This window comes from Serinus canaria, chromosome 1A, assembly GCF_022539315.1.
Source record: "Serinus canaria isolate serCan28SL12 chromosome 1A, serCan2020, whole genome shotgun sequence".
Classification (NCBI taxonomy): domain Eukaryota; kingdom Metazoa; phylum Chordata; class Aves; order Passeriformes; family Fringillidae; genus Serinus; species Serinus canaria.
Genome location: NC_066314.1, coordinates 69,576,791 through 69,590,441, shown reverse-complemented (window position 1 = coordinate 69,590,441; position 13,651 = coordinate 69,576,791). Strand labels below are relative to the sequence as shown.

Here is a 13,651-nt window from a genome sequence, read left to right as displayed (position 1 = left end):
TGAAACACAGCCAGGTTTCAAGCCAGATTTCATTTCAATAGAAAGAAAAGCAGCCTCCCCTCTGCTTCCAGCTTTCTTTTCAGCTGTGCAGGAGTAGATTTGGGGTCAGAGAACACCCATGCTCCTGTTCTACTGTCACAGGATGGAGAATCAGCAGGAAAGAAAGCAAGCAGAAAAAGCTGACCTTGGTGCAGCTGTGATAACTCCAGGAAAGGACAGGGAAGAGAGAGGGCTTTGAACCCTCCCCATTTGGGCTCTGCTGGGTGCCCTGCCACAGGAACAGAGGAGTGGTGGCAGTTCAAGGGACCCCCACACCTTGAGAACACTTTGTTCCCTCTCTTTATACCCCCATACAGGCATGTGGGAGCTTTTTCCTCATCTCTGCAAATCCCAAGGAGCACCAGTGAATAAAACAGAAATGAAATATGGGAAGCTCTTATCAAATTGATTACTTTTACAGTGTAAAACATTATTCACCCTAGAACAATGCTGTGGGCCTGGCTTTTACTGTGTGCTCGAAAATGAGTGAACATAATTTACAATCATTCCCATTTACATCCTCTTTAAAGTCCTTTTACAAAGCCTATAAGTCACTATAAAGCTGTTTATAGAACCCATCCACAGCTGAAACATCATCACTGTTTGCTTACCTGCCAAGGTTTATCTTCACCTCCAAAATCCTCTGTTAATTTGGATGCTTAGAAAAATCTTTATAGACTCAAACTCTAAAAGAATTTTTTTTTTTGCTGACTAACCTACTGTGCACCTGCACTTACCACTGTGTTTGACCCTGGGGCCAAACCCAGACTCAGCTACTGCAGCCTTGCCTTGATTTTGTGTCCCCAGGCAGTGCACAACCCTCCACTGATAGAGCCATAAAACGAGGAGCCACCAGGGCAGCCCTAATTTATGGGATGAGATTTGGGCTGCAGCCACCATCCAGCCCATCACTCAGCTGGAATTGAGTGAAACAGAAACATCCAGCAATGGCCAGCAGCTGTCCTTTGTCACAGACTTGCTTTATGCTTTGGGAACACATATTTTTGTCCTCTCCCATGTTACCAACTCTCAGTTCAGTATTTCTTGGTGCTTCACCTCTTGTTGGTGATATCACTTGGTTGTTTTACCATTTAATGGAGCAAAACTCAAAGATTCTGAAGATTGCTGAGAATTTTGCCCTGCAGATCTAAAAAACTCAAGTATTTCAGTGCATGCAGATGATGAGCCAGTCAGCAGTGGTGCAGCTGGCCCAAAGCTGAACATTATTTTGCTGTGATCAGAAATACGGAGACACTGGTTTGGGACAACTAGAATGAAATTAGAAAAATATAAAATAAAAAGGTGCTGGAACCTGTTTTTCATCCTAATTGACTCAGTCTGACAATGGAGGTGCATCAACTTCTGCATGTTAGTGATTGATGTGATGAATACAGCTTGTTCATGAACACAGTCTGGGGAGGGAGTTATAAATAACAGTGCTAACCTGAATTTAATAAAGAACTCCTCTTCTAGGCAATTCTTCAATAAAAGTAACTAAGTGAGGCTTATGCTTAATGCAAACCACAGATTTAAAAAAAATGCCTTGAATAGGGAGGGACATGAGCACACTGAAGATTTAAACTGGTCCAAGAACAAATATTCCATCAACTGAGGTTTCTCCATTTACTGGCTCTGGCACTAAAATTCAGAGATAGAGGAAGAAAAAGTTTCTGTTCATTAAAGAAGAGTTTGAAGAAACATTTAATTCCATTTGAGCTCCAGTGCAAATAGGAAGGCAGCTGTTTTCCACCTCTCTTCCTTCATTCCAACCATTTAGCAGAAAAGGTCAGGGACAGTCTGACTTACTCTCAAATATAATAAAATTTTCATAATCAGAACTTAGTGTGGACTAAAAAGCTTGCACTTAAGGCATGACTGAGGAAGGAATTTGGATGTAATCTGATTCTTTCTTCATTTCCAGGATTTATAATTACTTGATTGGTAGAACCAAGCATGTGCTCAGTCCTGTGTGGACTGGACTAAATTCTTCAGAGCAGAAAATGGTGCCTAGTCATTTAGGCTAATGTGTTTACAGAGATTACAAGTGCTACAAGGGTATTTTATAATGAAATAAAAGCTCTTTTCCCTATCCCAGACAATACTCCAGCCCACTCTACAGCTACAATAAATTACATCTACAATTCAGCATAAAGAAATAACTGTAGCAAGAAAGTAAAAAGAATCCTGTTCTACAGGCAACTGATCTTCCTAGATTTCTTCACAAATTTATGAATCAATTATTTATTCCTACATAGTTTTCTTATTTTATAGGAATGACAGTTTGGTAATGCCTGACAACTGAAAACTCACTAAATAATTTCAGCCAGGTTCCTTAACATTTCGAGAAAAAGGACAAATTTGACTGAAAATTTGTCATAGACATGAAAAGGGACAAAATAATTGTATTTATTTTTATCAAGAAAGCCTCCTAGCTTGGAGGCTCAGGCTAAAGCCAAGATGACACCATGATATTTTCAAAAGAATCATACCCAAGTGAAAAATGAAAGAGAAGAGAATACAAAGGAAATTACCCACCAACTGCTCTCCTTGTTCTAAGTGGGTCAGAACACGTCAGTATTTTCTAAATTTCTCCCACCTCCCAGCAGGAGAAGCATATTGAGGTAAAAATAACCATTCAGTGTTTATAGAGTATCAATAACTGGAAAGGTTATCATCCAGAATTGCAGCTTAGCTGCATGGGGGTAAGCAAGATGATTTCCCACATGCAGCAGCACTTCAGGGTGGGAACAACCTGCTCATTCCTCTTGTTATCCCTTGCCCTCCAAGTCCAGCACAGCCCTCACAGGTACAAAATTGCTTTCTTCTCCTCATGGTTCAGCCCTCCAGGCTGTGCCAGCCTGGAAAATTCCTCACCTCTAACAGCTCCTTAAGGTTTCATTTCAAAAGCAGAATCCATACACGGTGATATTCATCAATAGATATATAAATAAATCTTATTCTTGATTAATATAATGCATTCCTAAGCAGCTTTGTGTTGGTGGTGCATGTTTTTCTCAGGAAACCTTGTGTTAATTAATGTCATCACTGGCTGAGGTGCTCAGATGAGCTCCAGCACAGCTTCCTAAAAAAGTTTCAAGTTCTGGACCTGACCAATTAAACATTTACTTTTAAGCAATGCAGCCAAGTTTTTCATACTGGCACAGTTCAGATGATGACTTTGACTCCCCAAAAAGCTTTTCCCTGAAACCACTCTTGTTTTGTGGCTCAGAAGCCCAGCAGTGCCTGTCCCTGAGCACATCTGCCCAGATGTGCACAGCCATGGCTGTGGGGATGTCCCAGCTCCAGGGCTGTGTGCTGCAGACCCACAAAGGAGCAGCCTGGGGCAGGAGGCACAGCAGAGCTTCTGTGCACTGCTGGGAAATGTTTTTATGGCTGTCCCAGGGCTTTCAGCAGCCTCATTGTTCAGCTGTAGATGAGGCTTCTGCACAGCAGTGCTTGGCCCAAATTGGAAATCCCTGTACCTCCAGCAGTCCAGAGCACAGCAGAGGACACTGAGCTCTGCATTTCCAGGTCACAGGCTTGGATCAGCTCTTCCTCAGCTGTGACTGAGGGCACTGATGTGAAATGAACCCATGGCCCCAACGTGGGGGTCAGAAAGGAACCACAGAATCCTCAGGCTTGGAAGGGACCTCTGGAGATCACCACAGCAGGGTCAGCCAGAGCAGGTGACACAGGAATGCATCCAGGTGGGTTGGGATGTCACCAGGGACAGAAATTCCACAGCCTCCCTGGGCAGCTGCTCCAGGGCTCTGCCACCCTCAGTGTAAAAAACTCCTTCCTGATGCTGAGGTGAAACTTGGATTTTTGAAACTTGTGTTCTTTAAACTTGCACAATCTGCCCAAACTCGAGCAGATTATTTGGCAGGGTCAGTCAAAGGAGCCAAGCACCCAGTCAGCTGTTCCTACCAAATTACCTGTAATTCAGTGAGACAAAAAGATTTTTATGCTCTTTAGAAATCTCAATTTCAACTCAGGGCTCTGAATTTATATCCATATTAATAAGAAAACTTCTATTTGTTTTGCATATGGACAATTTCCTCTTTAATCTCCATTACAAAGTTATATAGTTATATAAAGTTATATAGTTAGGCAGCAAACTTTTATTTTTTTCCCTCCTGCAAGGTATTGGAGATTTTGAAGATCAAACATCCTCTCAAACCCTCTTTTGGCTGTCCCTGCTATGAAACCCAAGCAGCCCCAGTTTGTGCTGTGGCCCTGAGGTGCACAAGGCTTTGTGCTGGCCCAGACAATGAAAACTCAATGTTTGTTACCATTTTGGCTTTCCATTTTTTAGCAGGAGGAAAACTTCAAGCCTCAGAAAACAATAATGAATAAAAAATGAGAAAAAAACCAGTTTTAATGGACTCAATGCATCATTCTGATGTTATTTAAACATTCTGGGTTAGGTCTTATGTTTGCAAAACTTTCTTCTACCTGTTAAATACATTTTGAAAAGGATATTTCTGGGCTGGAAGAATGGAACTTTTCATTTAACAACTGTCAAAATCAGACTTTTCAATATTTCAAAGCTTACTTCTTTTTTTAGACGTTACATTTCTCAGAACCTACTCCTTGCTGTCAAAAATTCAGTGAATCACTACTTTTCGATGGCAGCAAAGGAAGCAATGTTTTTTTTCCTGAAAAATGCCCTGCCAGGTCTAATAAACTATTTCTCAGTCATACTTGTCTTTGTCTTAAGTTTTGATGAATGCTGCAATGGCTCCATCCCAAAATGCATCATTAGAAGATGTGTCACTTATGTATTTTTTTTCTTTTTTCAAAACAGGCAATGGGAAAATTTCCTGAATGTTTTGGTGAAATGCTACTAGAAATCATGTGCCAATAAAAGAAATCCTGGAAATGCTCACATTAGCCAGTTTCCTGGAGCCACTTAATAGCTGCTTCAGATAGAGGTTCAAATCCTTCACTCTCTTGTGCTCAAGGTCCGTGAAAGGTAAATGCCATGAGTGGGGAAACCTGCAAAAGAACGATAGCTATGAGCAGAACTCTTGCACTGTATTTGCTGAAAATATTTCCAGCTGTACTTAACAGAAGAGAGCCAAGACTTCCTAAGAGGTTTTGCAGGTAAGGGAAGGAAAGCTTGCAGGGTCACATTACTCTGATTCACTTTCTCCTAATAATTTGCTGCTAAATTGTTTCGTACTGAAGCACTTTTTCTCTCTAAATAATTCATTTTAAAGTAAGGAAATAAATTAAAAAATCCCACAATACACTTTGCATTTTATGGTCTCTAAATAGATCTGAATAAGCGGCCCTTTATGATCCCAAGAAAAAATTGACTTTTTGCACAAGAGATCTCTGATCTCAGCCCAGAGCTGACATACCCTTACCACAGAACACTGAGCACCAAAGCCTTGCAGCAACAATGTGACATTTGATGAATATATCATTGCTTGCATTTTTACCTCAGCTATTTAGAGTGTAGATAAGGTTTTCAGAGTAGGCCCCTGATCCCATTTCTAATTTCAGGTACCAGCATAATAAAAATAATCTATGAAAACAAACGATCATCACAGTAACAAAATCAATCCCAGCAAAAACAATAACAATAAAAATAGCAAAAGTAATGTTCTTGCTGCCTTTTTATTAAGATGAATTTAATTTTGGGTTAGGAAATAAATTACACATGCATAGAACGGCCTTGTGTCAATTTTCAAATACTTTGGTGGTTGAAAATGTCAAAACCTCCCATTTTTTTACTTGAATCATCTTTGCATTTCAGAGACAATGCATATTGGATCAGTCAAAAGGTGAGAGTTTTAACAACACACACAATCAATTTGTATTAACCTTGCCCTGACAAAGGGTATTTATCTCCCAGGCTGAAGGAGCATTAGAAAAGCTGTCTGTGTTAAATTGCAGATAATGGGTTTGGTGATAGGGATTGCTAATAGCAGGATTCATAATTAACATTAGGCTTTAAGTCCTCTAATGTATGAGACAGAGAAAGGGAGAAGTTTTCATCTGATTGCATTTCATGTCTCACCACCACCACTGTAAACAGCCCAGAGTGTCTTGTTTACAAACCTCTTTATTTTCTACGGATGCCTTGAGAAGGCTGACCTAGAACAGAGACTGGACAGAGCTAAAGAATAAAGCAGGGATTTATCCAAAGGATCTCCTCCATGGGCCCACCTTGGGCAGCACCAGAGCCCAGCCAGGGCTGCACCCAAGATGACCCAAAATGGCCCCAAAATGCCCGGCCGGGCACGGGGTCTCTCCCTGGGATCAGCTCTGCTCCATTCCCACCTTGCAGTTCATTGTCCCAGCCCAGCTTTAGCCCAGGCACTCCCACCCTGCTTGTTTTTCTCTCTCCAGCCCACGGGGTTTGTGCTCCTGGGCTGGGATTGGGATCATTTGTCCTTGGTGCCCAGCTGGAGCAGGAATTGTTTTGTCTCCCTGCTCTGGGCACAGAGCTCACCATGCCATCATATGAAGCCCAGACCCACTAAAGCAGCACAGAATGTGAAAAATACAAAAGCTAAACCTGAGGCATCAGTGCTCTGAGCTTTTTTTATCCAACAGATCTCAACAGGTGTCTGAAGGGTTCAGACAAAGGATCTGTCTGGTTTGTGATACACTTGGCCAGCCTTTAGGAAGGCAGCTGCAAAATCCTGCAGGGAAAAACTCAGCTCTGGTGTGACTTAGTCTGGGATTAAACCAGAGGATGACTATCAGCATGCTGCATGGATGGATGAACTTCTGCTGGTCCCTGCCCATGGCACTGGAGGATCAGGGTTCACTTAGGGGCTGCACAGATGGGTAGGAAGAGGAGATTCTTCCCTCACCAAATCCCAGTGGCAGGACACACAATGAGGAGGGAAAAGTGACACGACCCTGGCTCATGACACGTGTGAACAGCACAGATAAAAATAGAGCCCAGGTCAGCTGGCACACAGAGGCTTCTTTCAAGGGGTGGGAGAGGAGAACAGTTTGGAAGGAGCCTAAAATGAATCAGTCTGTGTGACACAAAGAGAGGGCTCTGGCTGGGCAGTGCAGCCCCTCAGGAGATGCACCCAGAGCACAGTGGCCAAAGAGGGGACAGAGAGAGTGCAGATGGAGTGAAGGACAATGTGAACCCTGTGGTGGCACTGAACCCTCCTTTTAAAGCCCTTCTTGCCTTTGTGGGCTGTGCTCTCAGTGGCCTTGCCCTTGTGTTAGAAAAGGTGAACTTTCCAACCTGACACTTGGCCTATGTTGTTTTGGTTTTTTAAAGTTTTTTTTTAAGCCTTCTGATGTTTCCATTTTTGTAATGGAGTTCTCATGCAGTTTTAGGTAAACAATGATTGTTTTTGCATTCTTTTCTGGAGGAGGAGAAATTTGATGAACTCTTAGCTTGACCAGTGTCATTGGAGAGGTGCAATTTCATCCTCCAATCCAGGGTCACTTTTTGAATTCTATATATATATAGAAGTCAAGAAACTTCTCTTCTTTTTATCTTGGAAGTTCCAGGGTGCATGTCATTATATTTCATGTCCCACTGCAACAGGCATCTACTTGAAATGGATCAGAAAAATGTAAACTTGCACCATGTCCTACACAGAACATTGCATGAACAGTGCTCTGTGTGTGAGTTATGTCACCTACAGGTTTTGTTGGGTGAAAAGAGTTACAAAATAATAATTAAGCACAATTAATACCTTCTCAGAAATCAAAAGAGAAGGATGGTGCCATAGTGCAAGGGCTTGCTTGGGGCAGCTGTGTTTCTAACTTTTAAATGTGGGCTGAATGAATACATGTCAATAGCAAGATTTCAGATTCTGGGAACTCTGAGCTTTTGCCATTTGTTTCTTACAATGCACTCAGTATTTAGCACTTGTATGAAGCACTCTCATATTTCATTGTTTTCTCCTAATGAGACATGAATATGGACAATTCTATAGAATGATTACAAAGCAGAAAGCAAGTCCTTTCTGTTAGCAGTTCCAATTATTCTAGCAATATTAAACATTTACATTTTTTAATCAGACACTTTTAAACTGATTTTGTGATTACATTGTGGAACAAGGCTTTTTCCTTCCTTTGAAGCATCTGGCATCAGCCAGAGCTGGAGCTTTGTAACACACAGGCAGACTAATGGTCTGATATGGCATGGCAGTTTCAGTAATAACTTCCTATAAAGAAATAATTAGGTTTTTATTCTTAGAATAAAATCTGGGATACATGAAAAACCTCAAATTAATGAAGTTCTGTTAGAACACAACACAAAATTTTGACATTAAAGAACCTGCCTATCAAAAGACATCATAAAGTGAATTGTTTTAGCACAATCTTAGGGAAAGATCCTGCAGTGACAGGATACTGCTGGGACTGAATTATGGCAATAAAGCACTGGAGCTCCTGGAGACAGCCTCAGTGTATACAGCAGATTTACCCTCTGTAAGTTCTGAAGTGCTCTTGAGCTGTGAAAATGTTGCAAAGGATTTTATCAGAGGTAGATTTATCTGAGAAATGACTAGTGCTATTTTTGAAATTCACTACAGGGTTTCTGAGCTTTATGTGTTTCTGAAGAGAAATGTATTTTCTTTTCAAAGGGCTCTGCTCACCACAGGAAAAATTCATAAACAGGTCCTTGTTAAATATTTTATTTTAAAACCCCATACTTAGCCTGCAAGTATCTCCAAATCAAAACCATGATTCAAGCAATTTCACTATTTGTTTAGTGAAATTTCAATTCTCACCAGCTGCTGCAAACCAGTTCATGTGAGAAAGCCATAATGAATCAAATTGGAGTCAATAAAATCCCCTCAGGCAGGAGACAGATTCTCTAGAATTAACTAACCTTAAGCCATTTTTTCAGAATGCTTCTCATGAGCTCAGGGGAATATCAGCTTTGGATCTGAAAATCATGGATTTTAAGTTGTTTGTGGCTATTTACTTCATGTCAAATCCAAAGACCTTTCTCTTTTTCAAGCCTATCACTTAAATCTCAGCTTGGTTCAAGTAAGCTGCTGGTATTTTAGGCCAGATTTATGAGTTTTTTTTGTAAACTGAGCTTGAAGAAAGGCTTGTACCAGGTGAGTCAGAAAGATTATCTAAGAGAGGACTATTTAGTACTCACTGGTGTATGCAGAACAAGGTATATGATAGATGTAGAAAAAACCAGTTGTATTTCTAAAGCCATGGACAATCATTGCATAAGACAAAGCTGGTTTATCTAAGACAGAAATAAACCATGGGACTCACTACCCCAGGAAGCTGTAAAGAAATAACATTCAGAAAATGAAAAGCAGGAAAGGAAACGCACATGGATAGAAAGTAATATTCAGAATTATTGCAACTAATGACAGCAGATTTTTCTAAAGGATGTTAAACTGAATTCCATGAGGCACAAAGTATTGGGCTAGGGGCAAGTCAGTACATAAAATTATTGTGTATTTCTCAACTGGGAGATTGTGCACCATGTTGTAAAAATGTTCATCATGGTGCTAGAGTCAGAGATTTCTGTTCTGACCCACTGTGAACATTCCTACATTACTTTAACATATGGATCTTGCCATAAGTTTTGATAAACATCATGAAGAAAGTAAAAAAAAAACTATTAAAGGTGCCTTTAATTTAGTCAACACCACTTACCCTTTAATTTCAGGAATAGTTTTGTCAGGCCCAAGCTGTTCCCCTTTTTTCCTCCCATTAAAAAGAGGAACAATAAAATATAAAACTTAGACTGCCCCAATGGTCTGTGATTCAGTTTCTTCTGGGGCTGAATAGGAGCTTTGATAGAATATGTCACTGTGCCTTTGTGTTTCTATAAATTCATCTGCTGTGAATATTCTCACAGATTTATCTGAGCACAGAAGAGAGACCCACTTAGCAGCACAATAACACTGACTCTTAGGCCTTACTCTGGGAGGGCATGAGATGGGAATTGCTTCTGGAGATGGCTGTGAAGTTTTGAGAACTGGTGGAATGATTTTTCCACGAAGGTGACCACGTTGCAGGTCTGCACCACCTGGATGAGGTATACCTGTGTTGGGGGAAGAGGAGAGGCAGAGCAGAAAAATGATCAAACAGACAAAAAAAAATAAAAAGTACAAGAAAATAAATAGGGTGATTTCAACAAAGAAAAACCTTCCTTTAATGTAGTGCCAAGTGCCAGAGAATTCAGTTTGTAATTCAAAGTCCTTGCTGCACAGGAAGAGAAACTTGCCTGGGTAGGATACAACTCAAACACTGAAAGATCACTGCAGTGTGTGAAAACTAATAGTGCACCATTAAAGCATCACAGAACAGCTCCAATTTCTATTAGGCTTCCTAATTTTGTGCCATGCTTTCCTTCTGGATGCTTTAATTAGCTCTTGATTTATTTCTCACTATAGGGAATGAACTGTTCTCCTTAATGGCTCCCTGCAAATATCTGTCTGCCTGGTGCTTTAGCTCTCTGGTAGCTCACTGCTTATGGCACCACTATTCATCCCAGGATGCTTTTAATGGAGCACAAGCACATCTCCTGTAAAGGGAGAGGGAGAGTGCAGGAGTTCTTGAAAGTGTCATCAAAGATCAGGCAAATGAGGGCAAGCAAAGAAGATGATACATACAGGGTCAGGCTTTCTGCTGAATCCCAGAATGGTGGCCCTTGCAATTGAGCCCTCTGTGTCCAGCACCATCCATTCCTGGGGGACACTCTCTGGAGCTGGAGGCTTTGCAGAGCTCCCCACTGACATCTGCACCAGCGTGTGGATCAAGTTGTTGAGTTTAACAGGAAAGCAGTCCAAGCTTTCCTTTATTTTCCTGAAAAAGGAACAAACAGAAGAGGTGCTATTCATGCTTTTTTTTGGGTTTGTTTCCACTCCCTGACCCCCTCTTTTTATGGATCCAGGTTGAAAAATCCCAAGTTCTAAAGCCAACCTCACACACCAGTCAGTGCTGTTTGCACTGCAGCACATCCAGCCCCTGGGCTCCACTGCTTAAAGGAGTGCTCTTGCCACAACCTGCCTCAAGGCTCAGCTTGGAGCTGCTATTCCTCACCAGCTGGGCTTCCTTCAGACATCAGGGACAAGCAGAACATCCCCATGTGTGATCTGAGGAGTCCCAGGGTTGAACAGCTGAGTGTTCAGTGTTCATTTTGCTGAGCAGGAGAGGAGGCACCAGTTATGATTATATTTATTTCTGGTTACACTAACCTCACATGGGCTTACACATGTTTGAGCAAGGCTCTTGGATTCAATTTGTGATTTAGCTGAGCATGATGTGTTGCTTAATCCTCTACCTAGCTCTTAAAAGCTCCATCCCTGTGGAACTGCTTAAGATGAATTTAAAAAAAAAAAAAAAAAAGAGAAATTTTCTCCTGGTATCTCACTCCACCTCATCCCTGGGCAGGGGGAGTCAGAACACTGTTTTGATTGCCTAGAGTTTTGAGATCTTTCATCAGAAAAGACACAATAGATTAAAAAAACCCCGAGATAAACGGGAAGATATATACTGCAAATGTGAGAGTGAACTTGAGAAATAACACTCCAAGATGATCACAGGTCTTTGAAGAGTGAGATGCAGTACTGCCGCGCTGCTGCGTCGGGTGCACTTTACTCCCCTGAGAGCGGGGGGGAGGCGGCGCCGGCTAGCTGGGAGCACAGCAGCAGCTAGCAGCGGGGGGGCACTGCCTTAATTTGCCGGGGCGTCAGGCAGCGCCTTCGACAGGGCAGCAATGTCGAGAGGAGCGGCAAAAGCGGAGAAGCTTGAGAGAAAAGAGGGTCTTAACTCGCCTGGTGCAATCCAGAGCTTTATTATCTCCAGGGGATCCAGGCGGGAAAAGGCAGAGAACAATGAGTAACAGCAGTATATAAAGGGGGTGGACCATAGGTACAAGAACCAATGGGGGAAACTGAGGAGGGGAATTGAATATAACTGACACGGGCGAGAACTAATGATATAAGAGCTAGGGAGGGGCCTCGGAGCACCTGCCCAATCACCTTGTGAGGAAGGGAGAAGTTTCTGGAGAAATGGGCAGGGCCCCGGGAGATGGACAGGGCCCGGGAGGAGGGGAAAATGTAACAAGTGGGGTGGTGGCTAAGGGAATGGGGGTGGAGACAAGGGCTTGGCAGTGTGCCCAGACTGGGAGGGAACCATTTCAGGGAGAGGGGGAAACCAGGACTGAACCATCAACATAGGTTTAGGATTACAACTGGGGGGAACATTACAAAATGGGGAGAACAATACAAACAGGGAAGATAACACAACTGGAAATTGGATGCGCACCACAACACAGTACTCTTTAGAAAACACTTGCTCTCTTGAATTCAATTGCTAATTGAATTTTAAGACCTATTAACTCCTGATGGTAATTCTTTTTTTGTTTCCCTGCTTATTTCTACAGCTCTCAGAAGATATCCTATATCTGTTCTGATTTTATAGAACAATAACCCATTCATTTCAAATTCTAGGGCAGAAAACCTTCTACCAAATTGTCAGGGGGTTGCTGTGTTTCCTTTTTCTTTATTTTTTTTTTTTTTTATCTCCCAGTTTTGGATTATATCTAACAAGGTTACAAGGGCTGACAACACCCTTAACTACCTCCATCCTGCCTTGCTCAGAGCTGAGCAAATGCTCCACCTGTCATTTCAGATTGGATTTTTATTCATGGGTTTCTTTGAGAGGGTTGGGATGAGTGGTGCAATCATTTGAAATCAAGTCCATTCACTGCATTAGCCTAATTTCCATGATCTCAGATGCTCTGGCTAAAATCTGCAGCTTCCAGATGAAACCAAGCCAGAAAGAATAAGGAATATTCTACCTACAGGCATCTCCCCAGCTCTTCAGGTTTTATTCAAAATAGTGTGTGAATTTATCATACACTAATTAGGGATAGTAAACTGAGGAAAGATGTATATGTTCCTCTTAATGTAATACAAGGAAAGGTACCTCAGGATTGATTTGGTTAATTATCTTAATTATTAATTACGTTCTTCAGAAACAGACACAAACTATTTAATAAATTAAACAAATTAACACACTGATGTGAAACAAGAAAACAAATCTCATTTCAAAATATTAGTACAGCATCAATTCAGTGCTTAACCAGGCTGCATCAGTGGGTGAACTCTTCCTTTTAAACTCCTCTCTATTTAATTTAATGTGCAGTTTTAACACTTCCTAAATCACTGGGACATTAGGTTATGGAATCTGTAACTGGCCATATTATGGCACAGCAGTTAGGGAATTTGCCACATTAGTACAAGAGGCACGATAACTTTGCAGCTAAACACACTGCATTTCAATTTACATAAAACAGGCCTCAGCTTGTAAATTACTACTAATTCAGACATCATCACTACATATCAGACTACCACCATTCCTTCCATGGGGCCATTAGGCTTCTAAAATAATTTTAAAACCCAGATTGCTAATCACATCCTTTAGATGTAAAACAGAGCCTTGTGTTGGCATCACTGCAGATTCTTCCTGTGAGTTATTTAAAATTATTACATCTAAAATCAAATCAGAACAGAAGTATGAGTTGTTTTCTCCCCCTCCCTGTTTTGCCTGCATGCAGTGCTCTTTGCTAGGATAGAAAACATTAAGCAAACCTTATGACATGGAATCAACTCAGAATTCAAGGCCTCTGCTATTCTGC

At 41.4% G+C, this 13,651-nt stretch overlaps 1 protein-coding gene across 2 annotated transcripts in view; it reads right to left on the bottom strand.

Moving 5' to 3' along the window:
• The window catches only part of PIK3C2G (phosphatidylinositol-4-phosphate 3-kinase catalytic subunit type 2 gamma), a 206,320-nt gene that overhangs the window by 34,072 nt on the left and 158,597 nt on the right, over positions 1-13,651 (bottom strand). For both annotated transcript variants that reach the window (XM_018919832.3, XM_030238643.2), the window contains 3 exons: positions 10,620-10,812; positions 9,927-10,048; positions 4,929-5,037 (listed from right to left, as the gene is read on the bottom strand). In XM_018919832.3, coding sequence (XP_018775377.2) covers positions 4,929-5,037; positions 9,927-10,048; positions 10,620-10,812 — 424 coding nt within the window. The remainder of the gene's footprint in view (positions 1-4,928; positions 5,038-9,926; positions 10,049-10,619; positions 10,813-13,651) is intronic.